This window comes from Kogia breviceps, chromosome X, assembly GCF_026419965.1.
Source record: "Kogia breviceps isolate mKogBre1 chromosome X, mKogBre1 haplotype 1, whole genome shotgun sequence".
Lineage (NCBI taxonomy): Eukaryota > Metazoa > Chordata > Mammalia > Artiodactyla > Physeteridae > Kogia > Kogia breviceps.
The window spans coordinates 103,380,191-103,397,552 of NC_081330.1; the positions used below are offsets into that span (position 1 = coordinate 103,380,191).

Sequence of the window (17,362 nt, forward strand, 5' to 3'; positions counted from 1 at the left end):
AAGTGATTACTGATTACTGAGTGGCTAAGTACATGAGGCCCTGTTAGGTTCTCTACAGAGCTGGACAGTCACTGTTTTCCTTGAACCTATACACATCTTTATGATAGGGCCATTAAGGAAATATATCAATAAATATAACATACACAAACGTGCAGTTTTTAGGATGGGGACTGATTCTAGCAGGAAGGACTCACCAATTTCCCTTTGAATTTGAGGAACGCCTTGGCAAAGTGGGCTTGTGTACGGGGGTGATATTTGGACTGTGTGCAAACACGTTTTCCAAGCAGCTGCGATCTCCTAGTGGCCATAGGAACTCATTACCCCCATTGCCATCTTGATTTGAAAGCAACAGGCTCAGAAGGTCTAACCCTGATAGCCCCACGGGGCCACACTACACTGCAAAGCTGAAGACTAGGGCAGTCTTTATCCTATTTTAGGGTGGTCTTCATCCTATTTTAACGATCCTTAAGTGTGCTTGTTGGGGGAGGTGGGGACCTGCTACAAGGACTGTGAAAGAACCTGAGAGGCTTCGCGCTCCCAGATCCCCTTCCTCTCCTCCACGGTCTTTGTTTAAAACATTCACTCGCTGATAATGATACGATCTTGAGGGAAGGGTAAAAACTCTGCCACCAGCTAATAATTTAAGTATTTAAATATTTAAGTATTTATTTTTTTGTCAGATGTTCGAGACAAGTTTGTGGGTTTCACAGGAAAAAAAAAAAATCCGATTAACAGCCGAGTTCCCTCAGCAACATCTCCAGCTCTGACACGGGATATAATTATATATTTATATATTTATATATATATAAAGCAAAAGGCTCTTTTAATACCTAGAAAATATGTTGTACCTTTAACAAGCCACAGAGGGATTGGAATAAATGCTATACATTGGATAGGAGCTCCCCACCAATCAGAAACGGAAAAAAAAAAAAAAACAAGGAAAACAAACACACACGGAAGAGGGGCTGGGGGTTGGGGGGGGTACTAACCGCCTCAGAATAATCTCCTCAGTATAACCGCCTTCAGAAAAAAACGCCTCAGGATAATCTCCTCAGTATAACCGCCTTCAGAAAAAGCCACCTCAGGAAAAGCGATCTCCCAGGCCGGCGGTTGGACCCCACAATTCTCACCAGCAGGAGGAGATAACGGAGCAGCACTTGGTTCAGTCAGACCTGAAGCCACCAGATGGGGCCAAAAGATCAGAGTAGATACCCTCGATACTTTTCTTCTCAGGGAATTTCTCTTCTGCATCTTCGGACCCGAGAAGAAAGTACTAATCTCTGCTCGCTTACACACACACACACACACACACACACACACACACACACACACACACACACACACACACACACACACACACACACCCCTCCAAGATGATGGTAGTGGCCAGTACCAGACCACCAATCAAATGGCCTCTCTGCTCCACCAATCAAATGGCCTCTCTGCTCCACCAATCAAATGGCCTCTCTGCTCCAGCTACCCATTCATAAAATCGGAATCGAAACAGTACCCATTTCAGAAGATTGTGTGAGAATTAAATGAAATAATGCATACGAAACACAGTACCAAACAAATTTTCAGGCCCCATTCCAGACCTGCAGAATTAGAAACTCTGGGTTGGGGCCCAACTATCTGTTTTTAGTTTTGGGGGTTTTTTAACACTTTACTTACATTTACTGGTTTATAACTCCGGAACAGCCAAAAGGAAGGGATGTACAGGGCAAAGTATGGGGTGGGGATAGGTGTGTGCAGAACTTTCATGCCCCTTTCAGGTACATTACCCTCTTGATCCTCGGAGCTCCCCAACTGTTTTAACAAGCCCTTCAGGTGATTCTGATGCACACTGAAATATAAGAATTATTGCTTGAAGAAGAAGAAGGCTGCCCCCTCAAATAGCTAACCAAGGGTTTTGTCATTATTACAAATTCCATGATTATGTGGCTTCTGACTTGTTTCCTGCCTGAAATTCCAAAGCCATCACTTGTTTCTTGAGCCCAGCTGTGTGCCCAGTAGTGTGGCAGATACAAGGAAAGAGACAGAAAACCTGCCCTCCAGGCTTTCAATGTAGGTGATCCAGGAATAGGGAAAGTTAATTAACTCTAGGAGGCCAGATCTAGTCAATGTTAGATGAATTATACAGATGATAAAGAAGTGTTCTAGGAAATCACAGGAGGGAAATTTAACAATTATAAGAGGGAGGGGCCTGACTAGAAATGGCCACTGCCAAGCCAAGCCCACCCCTCAAAAATAGCTGTAAGTCATTTTCTACAAGGCAATAGAACAGACCTTAGCTGCCTAATTTAGTCCCTACCTAAAAGGAAATCCCAACATATCTGAGTCTGCTTTCCTTTAACAGCTGCCCTCGGAAATTTAAAAAATGAGAATGTTTATAGCTTTTAAAGAGTCTTTTATTTTCTCCCTCCTCTGCTTCAATCACTCATAGGAAAGGACAGACAGATATGCACAGTACAGACATAACATAAATACCTGACAGAAGTAATTATGCAGCACCATTGCCGAGATGTTCAGAATAGCTATCTAATTTTTCACTTTAGTGTGGTTGCATGAAGCTACTCTAAATGACACTGTGTTGTTCTCATGGCTGGAAAACAATTCAGGAGAAAAAGAAGTGGAGTTCCCATTTGTATTGGTCCACAATAAATAATGTCTGATAATCATTAGCATCACGGCCCATTTTCCAAATGGTCACTGTGTCATCACATAAACTAAATTAGGTAGGCTAAATCTGAGTCTGGAAGGTCCTTAGTGGGACTAACAGGCAGAAAGTGATTTTATGTAGGCTGATCATTCAACTCATTTAAATTTCATTTTGCCATTATTCAAAATAATTACATTACAGACACAGGTCCCATTTTTATTATCTTAATAGCTCTTTCAAACCAAATGCAAACTGAAAGCATATTTAAAGTGTTGACTTGTATAATTATTCACAAGTTTGTGTGGAAGAGATGTTTGTGTAGAATAAACAAGGTTAGAAGACAGATGATGATTAAGGGAAAAAATGATAACCAAAGCTTCTGTGTTTAACATCTCTGTGTTTGGCTCTTAAAGGTTAACCTAAGTGCATACTACTTCACACATACACGCACACTAACATAGCATATTCCTTCTTTTTATTTATTTATTTATCTGTTTGTTTGTTTGTTTTTGGCTGCTTTGGGTCTTCGTTGCGGTACACGGGCTTTCTCTGGTTGCAGCAAGCAGGGGCTACTCTTCATTGCGGTGCATGGACTTCTCATTACAGTGGCTTCTCTTGTTGCAGAGCACAGGCTCCAGGTGCGCGGGCTTCAGTAGTCGTGGCATGTGGACTCAGTAGTTGTGGCTCACAGGATCTAGAGCACAAGCTCATTAGTTGTGGCGCCCGGGCTTACTTGCTCCATGGCATGTGGGATCTTCCCATACCAGGGCTCGAACCCATGTCCCCTGCATTGGCAGGTGGATTTTTGACCACTGCACCACCAGGGAAGCCCCCATATTCCTTCTTTTAACTCTTTGGATATCCCTTCTCCCCCATCTATCCCCATCTCTAGTCAGTACAGGCCAGTCTGAGAGCTTCAGCAGCGAGAAAGAAGAGGTAGTGGATGACTAAACCTCCTTACATTTCATTATTGGTTTCCCATCCAATTCAAAAGCTGCTCTTGTTTGCTCCTGGTTAGCTTCCAAGATGACAGGATTGGAGTGCCAAAGGACAGGCCTCTAATCATCCATAATAGTTCTCTCTTTGTCAGTTAGGGGATATGGTAAGACATTTTCCAGGCCAGGATCACAGTTGTCCCCTTCTGGGCTGGGAGACAGAGGTTTTTTGGTTTTTTGGTGGTTGTTGTCTATTCGTTTTTATCTTAGGGGTATACATTCTTGTGATTGAAGAATAAATAAACATTTTCTTTCTTTGCTTCTTATTCCACAGACATGAACCAGACAGAGGAGCTCCAACTGTTTCTTTAATCATCAAAAGTTCCCCTTGACAAATGGGTGGTATAGGAAGAGCAGGTCCTGTATTATGTATTCTAACTCATCACCACGGACAAAGCCATCCTCCTTGACGCAAACTTATTTTTAAATAAAAATTGTATATAGTTATGGTGTACAACATGATGATTTGATATAGTCAGGCTTCTCTGAGCTGCCTTCTCAACTAGGCCTCAACCTTGGCCTTATATGAACTACAACTTTCAGCACAATTCCATCCACTCCCTACATTAAGAGGTCAAGAGACTTGAACAAACACCAGCACGGTTTCTGTCACCTCAAGGCCATGTCCCTAGGATGATGACCCCAGCCTCTTTAAAATGCCTGCCTGGGCTTCCCTGGTGGCGCAGTGGTTGAGACTCCGCCTGCCTATGCAGGGGACACGGGTTCGTGCCCCGGTCCGGGAAGATCCCACATGCCGTGGAGCGGCTGGGCCCGTGAGCCATGGCCGCTGAGCCTGCGTGTCCAGAGCCAAAAGCCTGCCTGAGAAGTTCAAAAGTGCCAAAAGAATTTACTGTTTATTCCAGCCAAAACTTGACTATAGCCCCCTGACCTCCCTTTTCTCAGAACTTTTACTTTAGAAAACTTGTGATTGTAAATCCTTTCTCTGTCCTTTTGAGATGTATCTTCTACAACCCAGGAAAATCTTTCTCAGAGACCTGGGAGTCATCCCTTTCAAATGTAATCATCAAGAAAGATAGGGCCCCTATCTCTCAGTCTCTATGAAAGGGTAGGAACCTAACTTTGTTAAGTACCAGTTAGCAAACGCAGATGCCCTGATCACATTGATCAACCTCCCACCCCCAAAATTTCCCTCAGCACTTTTCCTTTAGCACTCCCCAGCATTTAACAAGCCTTTTCTTTCAGTGGAGTTGAGCTCTGTTCACCTGAAGTCTCTCCCTTACTTCAGAAGCCTGAATAAAATAGGTCTTGCCACCTTTAACAAAGGTCCAGCTTTGTTTGTCTCTGATGCCATGAACTGACAAGGTCAAAATTGTACAGGACGGTTAAGACATGTAATTTTAGGGTAACAGATAAAAGGAGAAATGGAAGTAGAACCAAGGATATGAAACTCTATGATTTAGGTGGTCATCTCAGCTGATTTTTAATTCAGATACAGTTATTCACATGAGGTTAATGTGAAGGCAGGTGAAGGAAGGACAAGGAGAAAACTAGATGAGACTTGGGCACAATGAGAGCATTTGGTTATGGGCTAATGTTTCCAAACTGGGGCTAAACTGAAGGCATCTCAAAGTGTAATGGATAATGCTTTAAGGAATACTCTAACCAGCCATCTAGCACTGACCATAATGTAAAAGAATAAGTGGGGCTCAGGTCTTTTCATGGCTTGAGGAGTCTGTGAAAGGCTGTCCCTGACCTAAGTGGATTGGCTTTTGGTGGGGGGGCTAATTATGTCTCATGATAAAGGTTAAAGCTTGCTGGACCACTTAGACACCTGGAATCCTAAGGATAGAGCCCCTGTCTTTGTGCTGTCACTGTTCTTTATAGAAAGAATGATGTCATGAAGTAGAAGTTCTGGTACCAACTGGCAGTCAAGTCTTTAGGATAGTATGGAGGGTTGAGGAAAGCAGCAACATCTTGAGTCAGACTGAAAGGGTCATCACAGCATCCAAATGTACAAGAAAAAATCATTCCAAGTTCCTACGAAATAGCCTACTCTGATACTACAAAGGTAGGGCCATCTTCTGACTTCTTTTTGACTATCCAAGGGGGTGTCTTGATGATGAGGTGAAACTACAAAAGCTGCTAAGGCAGCCTCAAACTTTCTGCTTTCATTCAGGATACCCAGAAAGGACTTTAACATTTCTCTGTTTCTACATAAATCCAAAGATCTCTTGCCACATAACTCTAAATATCTAGAGGGAAACCCAAAGAGAAATAAGTTAAGATGTGAAAATTAATACTGTTTTATTCAGAGGCTGGTGGTCATTCTGTATATGAAAAATACAGACCTCCACTGGTAACTAACATGACTAGATTGTTCTGGAAGTCTAGCCTGAAGAGTAATGAGAAGGAAGGTCTTAAGGAGTTGTGAGCTGGACAAAATGTAAACGAAATATGTGTACCCTTCTAGACAGAACAGAAAAAAAGTACAGCAGACAGCCTGATATGTTTTTTTGTTTGTTTGTTTGTTTGTTTTTTGTGGTAAACGGGCCTCTCACTGCTGTGGCCTCTCGCGTTGCGGAGCACAGGCTCCGGACGCGCAGGCTCAGCGGCCATGGCTCACGGGCCCAGCCGCTCCGTGGCATATGGGATCTTCCCAGACCGGGGCACGAACCCACGTCCCCTGCATCGGCAGGCGGACTCTCAACCACTGCGCCACCAGGGAAGGCCCCCTGATGTGCTTTTGATGAGAAGGGCTACTGAGTTTGCCAGCCTACCCACCCTTTGCTAAAGTTGCTACAGTTTCAGGCATTATGACCCAACAAACCCTGTTATCATGTGCCAGGGTCAGAAGCAGCGAGGAGAGCCTGGCTCCTTCAGTCTCATCCAACAGGTGATGGGGTGGCAGCCAGCAGCAGGTGCCCAAGAACTTGGTATTGCCCACTTCCATCTCAAGGGGCACATCTCCCTTCTAGGTGGCACATGTTCATCCAAAGTCTAAAATAACTTCATTATCAACGTAATAAGTTCATTTTTTATTTTTTACGTTTTTTTTTAGGATTTGGACTGAGGCTATATCCAACTCACATGAGGGACCTCTATGCCTCCTCCTCTTTTTCTCTAGGCTAGTGAGCTCTAGCTCTTGAAGAAAAGAAACTTTCTCTTCTGAGGATGTGGAAAACCTCTTCCTAAAACTTTTTCAGGGATTTCTAGAGATTTTTGAAGGACGAGTCCAAGAAGATCTGGGGGAATGAGATGGAGCAGGGTAGGGGGAATGGTAAAGTGTCAAAATGTAGTAGTATCCTGTGAAAGGCTAGCCACCAGAGGATAGCTGTTACTAAAATGTTGAGAGTGAGAGAGGACGAGAGAGGCAGAGGAAGGGAGGGAGAGAGAGGGAAGGAGGGAGAATGGAGGGAGGGAGGGAGGGAGGGAGGGAGCTAGAGGTTAAAGGGGTCTAAATTTTGAAGGAAGTGAAGGGAAAGGAATTCAACTGCCCTATAATACTTAGCCCAAAAGGTTTCTCTTGTTAAATTTTAAAGATAAATCAAATTCAACCCCAGGTAACAAAACAATTCTACTGAGCTCTTAACTGAATCTTCCCAAATGTGTCTTACATAGGGAAAATCAGTCAGTGGCTTCTGCCGTTTCCTTTTTACTTTTACTTCCAGGTTGGGGTGGGAGGTGACAGGGGGGTTGAAGAAAGTTGGCAGAGATTATTCTCTCTTTCAAATAAACTTTGTCCTATGGGATCAGGGTCTGGCCTTCCCACAGACATCTGTCTCTTATTTATACTTATGGCTATTAGAGTGAGTGTTCCCACTATTCAGAAACTTTTTCTATAGGTTGTTTTAATAAAAAGAATTAATCACTTTACTGGTATACACCTTAGTCTTTTCTAGTGGCCCTGTGTGGTAAGTAATTTCACTTTCTTTAATGTAATGAGAAAGACTCGGCTTACACTAGGTTTAGCTAAAATTCAGTTAAAGGGGATGAGGTGAGCTTGACTCTTTGAAGGTACCCAAGAGTGGATAAAGAAAAGAAGATACAGGTGAGATTTAGTGAATGGGGTTGGGGAGAAGTAAATCACTAAAATTAACCCGAGCCTCTAGACCTCCTTTTAAATTTACTTCCCAGCCTGTCGTTTTTCCTGACTGGCATTTTCCCAAGTCAATATGATACTCCCATGGCTCCAAATACCTGGTGTGGGGAATCTAAATTAAAGAAGACTATGGGTTCATGCCCCGGTCCAGGAAGATCCCACATGCCGTGGAGCTGATAGGCCCCCGTGAGCAATGGCCACTGAGCCTGTGTGTCCGGAGCCTGTGCTCCGCAATGGGAGAGGCCACAACAGTGAGAGGCCCACATACCGCCAAAAAAACCCAAAAGACAAAAAACAAAAACCCCCCACTTTTTCTGCATCTATTGAGGTGATCATATGGTTTTTATTTGTGAATACGGTATATCATATTGAATGATTTGCGTACGTTGAAGAATCCTTGCATCCCTGGGATAAATCTCACTTGATCATGGTGTATGATCCTTTAATGTGCTGTTGGATTCTGTTTGCTAGTATTTTGTTGAGGATTTTTGCATCTACGTTCATCAGTGATATTGGTCTGTAATTTTCTTTTTTTTGTAGTATTGTTTTCTGGTTTTGGTATCAGGGTGATGGTGGCCTCATAAAATGAGTTTGGGAGTGTTCCTTCCTCTGCAATTTTTTGAAAGAGTTTGAGAAGGATGGATGTTAGCTCTTCTCTAAATGTTTGAAAGAATTCACCTGTGAAGCCATCTGGTCCTGGACTTTTGTTTGTTGGAAGATTTTCAATCACAGTTTGAATTTCATTACTTGTTATTGGTCTGTTCATATTTTCTATTTATTCGTGGTTCAGTCTTTGAAGGTTATAACTTTCCAATAATTTGTCCATTTCTTCCAGGTTGTCCATTTTATTGGCATAGAGTTGCTTGTAGTGGTCTCTCAGGATGCTTTGTATTTCTGCAGTGTGTTGTAACTTCTACTTTTTCATTTCTAATTTCATTGATTTGAGTCCTCTCCCTCTTTTTCTTGATGAGTCTGGCTAATGGTTTATGAATTTTGTTTATCTTCTGAAAGAACCAGCTTTTAGTTTTATTGATCTTTGCTATTGTTTTCTTTGTTTCTATTTCATTAATTTCTGCTCTGATCTTTATGATTTCTTTCCTTCTGCTAACCTTGGGTTTTGTTGTTTGCTCTTCTTTCTCTAATTCCTTTAGGTGTAAGGTTAGATTGTTTATTTGAGATTTTTCTTATCTCTTGAGGTAGGCTTGTATAGCTATAAATTTCCCTCTTAGAACTGCTTTTGCTGCATCCCATAGGTTTTGGATCATCGTGTTTTCATTGTCATTTGTCTCTAGGTATTTTTTTATTTCCTCTTTGATTTCTTCAGTGATCTCTTGGTTATTTAGTAACATATTGTTTAGCCTCCATGTGTTTGTGTTTTTTATGGTTTTTTTCCCTGTAATTCATTTCTAATCTCATAGCGTTGTGGTCACAAAAGGTGCCTGACATGAGTTCAATTTTCTTAAATTTATTGTGGCTTGATTTGCGACCCAAGATGTGATCTATCCTGGAGAATGTTCCGTGTGCACTTGAGAAGAAAGCGTAATCTGCTTTTGGATGGAATATCCTATAAGTATCAATTAAATCTATCTGGTCTACTGTGTCATTTAAAGCTTCTGTTTCCTTATTAATTTTCTGTTTGGAAGATCTGTGTATTGGTGTAAGTGAGGTGTTAAAAGTCCCCCACTACTATTGTGTTACTGTTGATTTCCTCTTTTATAGCTGCTAGCAGTTGCCTCATGTATTGAGGTGCTCCTATGTTGGGTGCATAAATATTTATAATTGGTATATCTTCTTCTTGGATTGATCCATTGATCATTATGTAGTCTCCTTCCTTGTCTCTTGTAACATTATTTTAAAGTCTGTTTTATCTGATATGAGTATTGCTACTCCAGCTTTCTTTTGATGTCCATTTGCATGGAATATCTTTTCCCATCCCCTCACTTTCAGTCCGTATGTGTCCCTAGGTCTGAAGTGGGTCTCTTGTAGATAGCACAAATATGTGTCTTGTTTTTGTATCCATTCAGCAAGCCTGTGTCTTTTGGTTGGAGCATTTAATCCATTCACGTTTAAGGTAATTATCGATGTTTGTTCCAATTGCCATTTTTTAAATTGTTTTGGGTTTGTTTTTGTAGGTCCTTTTCTTCTCTTGAGTTCCCCACTTAGAGCAGTTCCTTTAGCATTTGTTGTAAAGCTGGTTTGGTGGTGCTGAATTCTCTTAGCTTTTGCTTGTCTGTAAAGCTTTTGATTTCTCCATCGAATCTGAATGAGATCCTTGCAGGGTAGAGTAATGTTGCTCGTAGGTTCTTCCCTTTCATCACTTTCAGTATATCATGCCACTCCCTTCTGGCTTGTAGAGTTTCTACTGAGAAATCAGCTGTTAACCTTATGGGAGTTCTCGTGTATGTTGTTGTTTTTCCCTCGCTGCTTTCAACAATTTTTCTTTGTCTTTAATTTTTGCTAATTTGATTACTATGTGTTTCAGTATGTTTCTCCTTGGGTTTATCCTGTATGGGATGCTCTGCACTTCCTGGACTTGGGTGGCTATTTCCTTTCCCATGTTAGGGAAGTTTTTGACTATAATCTCCTCAAATATTTCCTCAGTTCCTTTCTCTCTCTCTCCTCCTTCTGGGACCCCTATAATGTGAATGTTGTTGCATTTAATGTTGTCCCAGAGGTCTCTTAGGCTGTCTTCATTTCTTTTCATTCTTTTTTCTTTATTCTGTTCCTCAGCAGTGAATTCCACCATTCTGTCTTCCAGGTCACTTATCCGTTCTTTTGCTTCAGTTATTCTGCTATTGATTCCTTCTAGTGTATTTTTCATTTCACTTATTGTATTGTTCACCTCTGTTTGTTTGTTCTTTAATTCTTCTAGGTTTGTAAGACATTTGTCGCATCTTCTCGGTCTTTGCCTCCATTCTTTTTCCGAGGTCCTGGATATCATCTTCACTATCATCATTCTGAATTCTTTTTCTGGAATGTTTTCTATCTGCACTTCATTTAGTTGTTTTTCTGGGGTTTTATCTTGTTCCTTCATTTGGTACATAGCCCTCTGCCTTTTCATCTTGTCTCTCTTTCTGTGAATGTGGTTTTTGTTCCACTGGCTGCAGGATTGTAGTTCTTCTTGCTTCTACTGTCTGCCCTCTGGTGGATGAGGCTATCTAAGAGGCTCGTGCAAGTTTCCTGATGGGAGGGACTGGTGGTGGGGAGAGCCGGCTGTTGCTCTGGTGGGCAGAGCTCAGTAAAACTCTAATCTGCTTGAATGCTGATGGGTGGGGCTGGGTTCCCTCCCTGTTGGTTGTTTGGCCTGAGGTGACCAAACACTGGAGCCTACCCGGGCTCTTTGGTGGGGCTAATGGTGGACTCTGGGATGGTTCATGCCAAGGAGTACTTCCCAGAACTTTTTCTGCCAGTGTCCTTGTCCTCACAGTGAGACAGAGCCACCCCCTGCCTCTGCAGGAGACCCTCCAACACTAGCAGGTAGGTCTGGTTTAGTCTCTCATGGGGTCACTGCTCCTTCCCCTGGGTCCCGATGCGCACACTACTTTGTGTGTGCCCTCCAAGAGTGGAGCCTCTGTTTCCCCCAGTCCTGTCAAAGTCCTGCAATCAAATCTCACTAGCCTTCAAAGTCTGATTCTCTAGGAATTCCTTCTCCTGTTGTGGACCCGCAGGTTTGGAAGGCTGACATAGGGCTCAGAACCTTCACTCCAGTGGGTGGACTTCTGTGGTATGTGTTCTCCAGTTTGTGAGTCACCCACCCGGCAGCTATGGGAATGGATTTTATTGTTATTGTGCCCCTCCTACCATCTCATTGTGGCTTCTCCTTTGTCTTTGGATGTGGGGTATCATTTTTGGTGAGTTCCAGTGTCTTCCTGTCGATGATTGTTCAGCAGTTAGTTGTGATTCTGGTGTTCTCACAAGAGAGATTGAGAGCATGTCCTACTCTGCCATCTGGAACCATTCTCTGGTGTTTGTTTTTAAAAGAGGAGCCCATATTTACTACACACAATGCAGGTCTCCTTGATTGTAACTGAAGCCCACTTGCAAAAAGTGGACCTTATTATGACCTCACATTTCCAGGAATTCATGGTGATGAAGCAATGAATGGAGCAAAGAGGGCAATGGTACTTAGTGCTGAGTAGATGTGTACACAATATGTATACACATATCCAAACATGGGCATACACAGTCACAAGTATAGATATACACATATATGTTTATACAAAGTGACACACACATAGATATATACATGTATGTACATTAACAAAAAATAATTTATAAAAATTTGTAGCCAGGCCACACACATGCCTGGCTACATGTGACACTGACAAACACACACAAGCACTGAAATAACAAACTTATGTATAGTGATCTAGTCACAACAATGACTTACACACATATGCAAAGATATACAGTTATACAGAGTCAGACACACTAATGTGCCCACATGTGATACACATAAACATTTATATATACATCCAAGCATACTATGCATAAACACACACTCACATTGATACACACAAGCCTTGATCAAAACAGACCATGCAGACTCAGGTACAGGCATACTCACTTATAAATATACCTCATGTTGATACACACACATACAAACTTAAACAAAGTGACACATTAACTAACTCACGTTTGTGTACACTGATATACATATTGACACAAATGCAGTGACATCCCCACTCATGTACTCACAGACACACTCAAATGCCAGTGTGCATGCAACACTGACATACATCAATCATTGACATAGTATATAAATATAACATAAACTGATACCTAATATATCAATTTACACAGTCATTATACGATCACCTATTTATACATATTCTTTTTTTTTTTTTTTTTTTTTTTTTTTTTGCGGTACGCGGGCCTCTCACTGTTGTGGCCTCTCCCGTTGCGGAGCACAGGCTCCAGACACGCAGGCTCAGCGGTCATAGCTCATGGGCCCAGCCGCTCCGCGGCACGTGGGATCTTCCCGGACAGGGGCACAAACGCGTGTCCCCTGCATTGGCAGGCGGACTCTCAACCACTGTGCCACCAGGGAAGCCCCATATTCATTTTAAACACACATATTTATTAATATATTATACATTAATTATATATTAATATATTGATGAGTATGTATGCTAATACCTGAATGTATGCTTCAACATATATAAATAAATTTATAGCTGCGTGATACACGCTATTGGATTTATATCATAAACACATATGCAGCTCTCTCAACTCGACACTTGCTTATATTCAAATTCAGAGACACACTGATATACACACTCATATTTTTACATTCACATACATGTACAAAATATACATACTAACATGCACATGCTGGCCTATACAGTTGACATATACAATGGGTATGATGTCAGCACATTATGACACATGCTTACACATGGTGACATCACACATTGTGCATTGACATACACATATGCACACACATACACACAGGCACATTTTCACACACTAAGAGTACAGACTGACACATGTTCACACTCATGAATTGATATACTGATGTGCATATACACACACGACAGGCACTGACATATTTTTGACATGTATTGAAATAAGCACACATACGCAGATGAAATTGACAAACATTGATAACACTTGTGTATAGTTAAGTGTACAAGTGTATCTACTCTGAGCTTTTGTTGCTGCCACTTGTGCTTAAACGTGTATTAATGGATATAATTGTGTGTTATGCACCCATGCAAATACTAAAAGCCAAATCCCTAATCTGTGCAACTTAGAAGATATACCTTCTAAATACAATAGGGGAAAGAAGTAGCCTACCCAAAGCCTTATGGACAGGTCTTCTTATTTTAGATGGAGAGGTCAGTGTGCCTTTTCAAACAAGCTCCTTCTAATTCTACAAGTGTCCTTGATCGTCTACTCAGTGATCTTCAGAAGTACGTCTTGTGTTTGCAACATGCACTTAGCTCCTCATCCTCTAGCTGTAGACATAAAGTAGGAGACATAGAGGGCAAATGTCACAAACTGCCCTCTGGAAACTGCTACAGAGTCTATGCTGATCAACTGAAAATGAATTACGTGGCCAAAGGACCTCAAGGCCAACATGTGGAAATGACAGGGGCCAAAGAAACCAACAATAACCAGAGTCCTTCCACCCCACCAGCCAAATCTCGTAGCAATCAGAGGGCAGTTATCTCCCCTGATGGAGAATGTTCTATGGATGACCCTTCCTTCTATGTCAACCGACTATCTCCTCTGGTGATCCAGATGGCCCATAAGAAAATCAAGGAGAAGTTGGAAGGTGGAAGCAAATGTCTTCATCATTCATTCTATCCACCCAGTGGGGACAAAGGGAAAAACAGCCCTCATACTGCTGTGAGCAAGATCACTTCTGAAATGGCCCATGATGCTGTGGAAGTGACCTCTGCAGAAAGGCAGGGCACTGGGGAGGAGTGTAGGAAAGGTGGCCAAAAAACCTTTCTGTATAGTGAATTATCCAACAAGAGCAAAAGTGGAGACAAACAGACGTGCCAAAGAGACAACAAAGAATTTTCAGATTCGATTAGCAAAATGTTCATGGCTTATGCAAATCAAGTGGCATCTGACATGATGGTCTCTGTTAAGCAGAACTTGGAAGTTCATAGCTCTGGGAAGCCAATTCAAGCTTGTGTGGGCCTGAGGGTGCTGTTAAAACACACCAAAGAAAACTGTGTCCTATTTGATTGACTCCTGCGTGAAGTACCTACATAATATCACCAGGGGCCTGATGGCCAACTTTGTCTCAACTGTCAAGAGGAATCTGTTCAACCATGGGAAACAAAACACTGCTGGTATTATGGAGGCCATGCTGAAGCGTCTTGTCTGTGCTCTTCTTGGGGAAAAAAAGGAAACTAAGTCTCAGAGTTCATCATATGCATCCTTGAAGGCTGGGTGCCATGATCCCAAATGCAAGAACCAAAGTCTCGAATTCTCAGCTATGAAGGCCGAGATGAAGGGAAAGGGCAAAGGCAAAATGAAACCAGAGGAGTGCAAGTCATTGACCAGTGCTGAGGAAGTCAGTGAACATACCCTCAAGGAGAGCCTGACAATGTGGAACCAACATCAAGGCAATCAAGGCAAGATGGCTGGCAAAGCATGCGCCAATAAGGAGGAAAAGAGAGGGAAGATCAGCCTTTCCATGGAGTCACTGTCAAAGGACTTGACTGCCTCTGCCCTTAGGATGATCCAATACTATCTGACCCAGCAGGCTAAGGGCAAAGATGCATTTAAAGACTGTCCCGGTTCTACCACCGGCTATATGACTCAGAGTGCCCAATACAAAAGGTGCAGAGGTAGCCAAAGTGCCAAGGCACTTTCAATGAAACATCTAGAATCTCGTGGAGCACCTGGATCATCCACCTCTCTAAAGGAGAATCAACACCTGGACTCCCAGAGGCTGGATATGTCAAACATCGTTCTGTCAATGATTCAAAAACTGCTTAGTGAGAGCTCCTTCAACTGTGGAGATCTATGTGAAGGTGAGAACCAAGGTTCTGAGCCCAGGACAGACAAAGGAGCCTCCATGTCCAAGAGGCCTGACAAAGGGGAAGAACAATGTCAGGACAATCAAGAGCTTGACTTTATCAGTGGGATGAAGCAAGTGAACTGACAATTTATAGACCAACTGGTAGAATCTGTGATGAAGCTGTGCCTTATCATGGCTAAGTAGAGCAACAATGGGGCAGCCCTTGCTGAGTTGGAAGGACAAGCAGCCTTGGCCAACAACCCCAACTACCAGGCCAGTGGCCCCAGATGCAGTCACGATGCTGCAATGTCACAGAACTATCAAGACTCTCCTCGACCCCAAGTCACTGTCTATAATCAGTGCTCAACAAGTAGCTTGTGAAAGCAGCTCCAGGATGTCCTGCAGTGGACTGCAGCCTCACAATTTAACATACCCATGCTCTACTTCATGGGAGATGATGCTGGACAACTGAAGAAGGTAAGCAATGCAACAAGGAGCAAGAGGAAAGAGGGTTGGAATGCATAAGGGCAGGGAGGTGGTATTGTACTTAGAGTCCAAGAAGCAGTCCGTTTTTTTGAGTCTGTTCTTTATCATGTGACTCATGAATTACTCTCACCTCATAAAGACACAAAAGTGATGAACTGTTAATTATGTGGGGCTCTGGACACCTTAAGGCCTGTGTACTTCCAAGAGGAGGAGAGTGAGATTAGCTCATTTTATCAGTGATCCTTTCAACAAACTATTTGGTAAAACATCAGGGAGCAATTTCTAAGTCTTATGTTTTGCACATGTGTGCAGCACACATGCGCACATGCACACACACACACACACACACCCCACAGCTGTTTCCTACATTAGATGGATTCCAGAGAAATAAAATACTAAACCAAATTATCCTGCCTATTTCCAATGTCATATACTTTTTTTTAGGGAGGGAGGGGAATGGCAACCCCTAACCTTGACCTAGAAATCAGTACAGATTAACTGATGGATCCCAGTACCTGATGAGAAGTATTAGTGAACACAATTGATTCCAGAGTTTGTTTTTTGAAGCTCAAAAAGAAAGGACCTTTGGCATCTTAATCTATGCCATTAAAGGAGGGTCCAGAAAAAAAGGAAAGCCATGTCAGCAGCCTCCAGTCCTGGACCTGTGGCAGCCTTTAATCCTAGAATCATAGGCAGGAAGGTGGGTGGGGTGTAGCTGATTTTCTCCGTCTGGGCCCTGGCTCCAAAAGCATCACGTGACTCTATCTATCTCTGCTCTCTCCACAGCTTGCTGAAGGGTTAGCTAAAGCAGCAGAGAAGGGGTACAGTGTAGGAGATCTTCTTCAAGAGGTCATGAAGTTCTTCAAGGAACGACTACTGGATGAAGCCATGGGAAACGTGCCTAGAAAACAACTGCTAGACTGGCTGCTCACTAACCTGTGAGCCAACAATTCCTTCTCCTCTCCGTTTACTCCCCACCCCCAGCAGCATTCTGTCCCAGCTGGAGCACCCTCTACCATCAGGCCAGTGAACTGCACGCTGCACGACTGTATTTTCTAATACATCTGAGCAGTTGGACTGTGCAAATACAGGGTGTCCAACAAACTGGGCAAGAACGTGAAAAAAAAAAACTTCTTTGAATTGTGTCATTGTTTTCGTGGTCAGATATATCGGAGGCAAGGGAGGGGAATGCGTCCAATTTCAAGGACTGGTGATAGTGTTGGACTTGTGTCCGGATCTCACCCTGGGTTATTTTCTAAGTACCCAAAACACAGGGATATAACCCATGTCCAAGTTCCTAAGTCATCCGGTTTATCCAAATCTCAGTTCACAAGCTATTTAGAGTTTTGCCACCTGTGGTCTCCCTGTTTCTCCCAGAATTGCACAGTTAACTTGATAATCCCCCTTCTAATCCCAAGGATGCAGCTTTCTTGATCACTTTTAAGAGTTTGTAGATGGGCTAGCTTAGATGAAAAACAAACCGAAGAAAGTATATTACCCATGGCCACACATACACTCCCAGTGTTCACTGCACATGGCTAAACACTATCCAGAACTACAATGGGATCGGATCCTCCCCCACACATAATAAAGCTTCCTTATAAGTCATTTCCTTCAACTGATGAAATTTCCTTGTTTTCCGGCAGTCTGAGAGAAAAATTTGCAGAGAACAAAGCTAC

The 17,362-nt window shown here is 42.6% G+C and overlaps 2 protein-coding genes across 2 annotated transcripts in view; one reads left to right on the forward strand and one right to left on the reverse strand.

Moving 5' to 3' along the window:
* The window catches only part of LOC131748180 (G2/mitotic-specific cyclin-B3-like), a 43,957-nt gene extending 42,706 nt beyond the window's left edge, over positions 1-1,251 (reverse strand). Inside the window, 2 exon segments of the mRNA XM_067023180.1 lie at positions 195-297; positions 1,018-1,251. Of these exon segments, the coding sequence (XP_066879281.1) occupies positions 195-297; positions 1,018-1,251 (337 nt within the window).
* A 12,295-nt stretch (positions 1,252-13,546) lies between these two features.
* LOC131748181 (A-kinase anchor protein 4-like) lies at positions 13,547-16,625 on the forward strand. The gene is given in 3 exon segments (XM_059050223.1): positions 13,547-14,398; positions 14,400-15,674; positions 16,470-16,625. Coding segments are annotated over 3 exon segments (2,283 nt in total).
* The last annotated feature ends 737 nt before the right edge of the window (positions 16,626-17,362 follow it).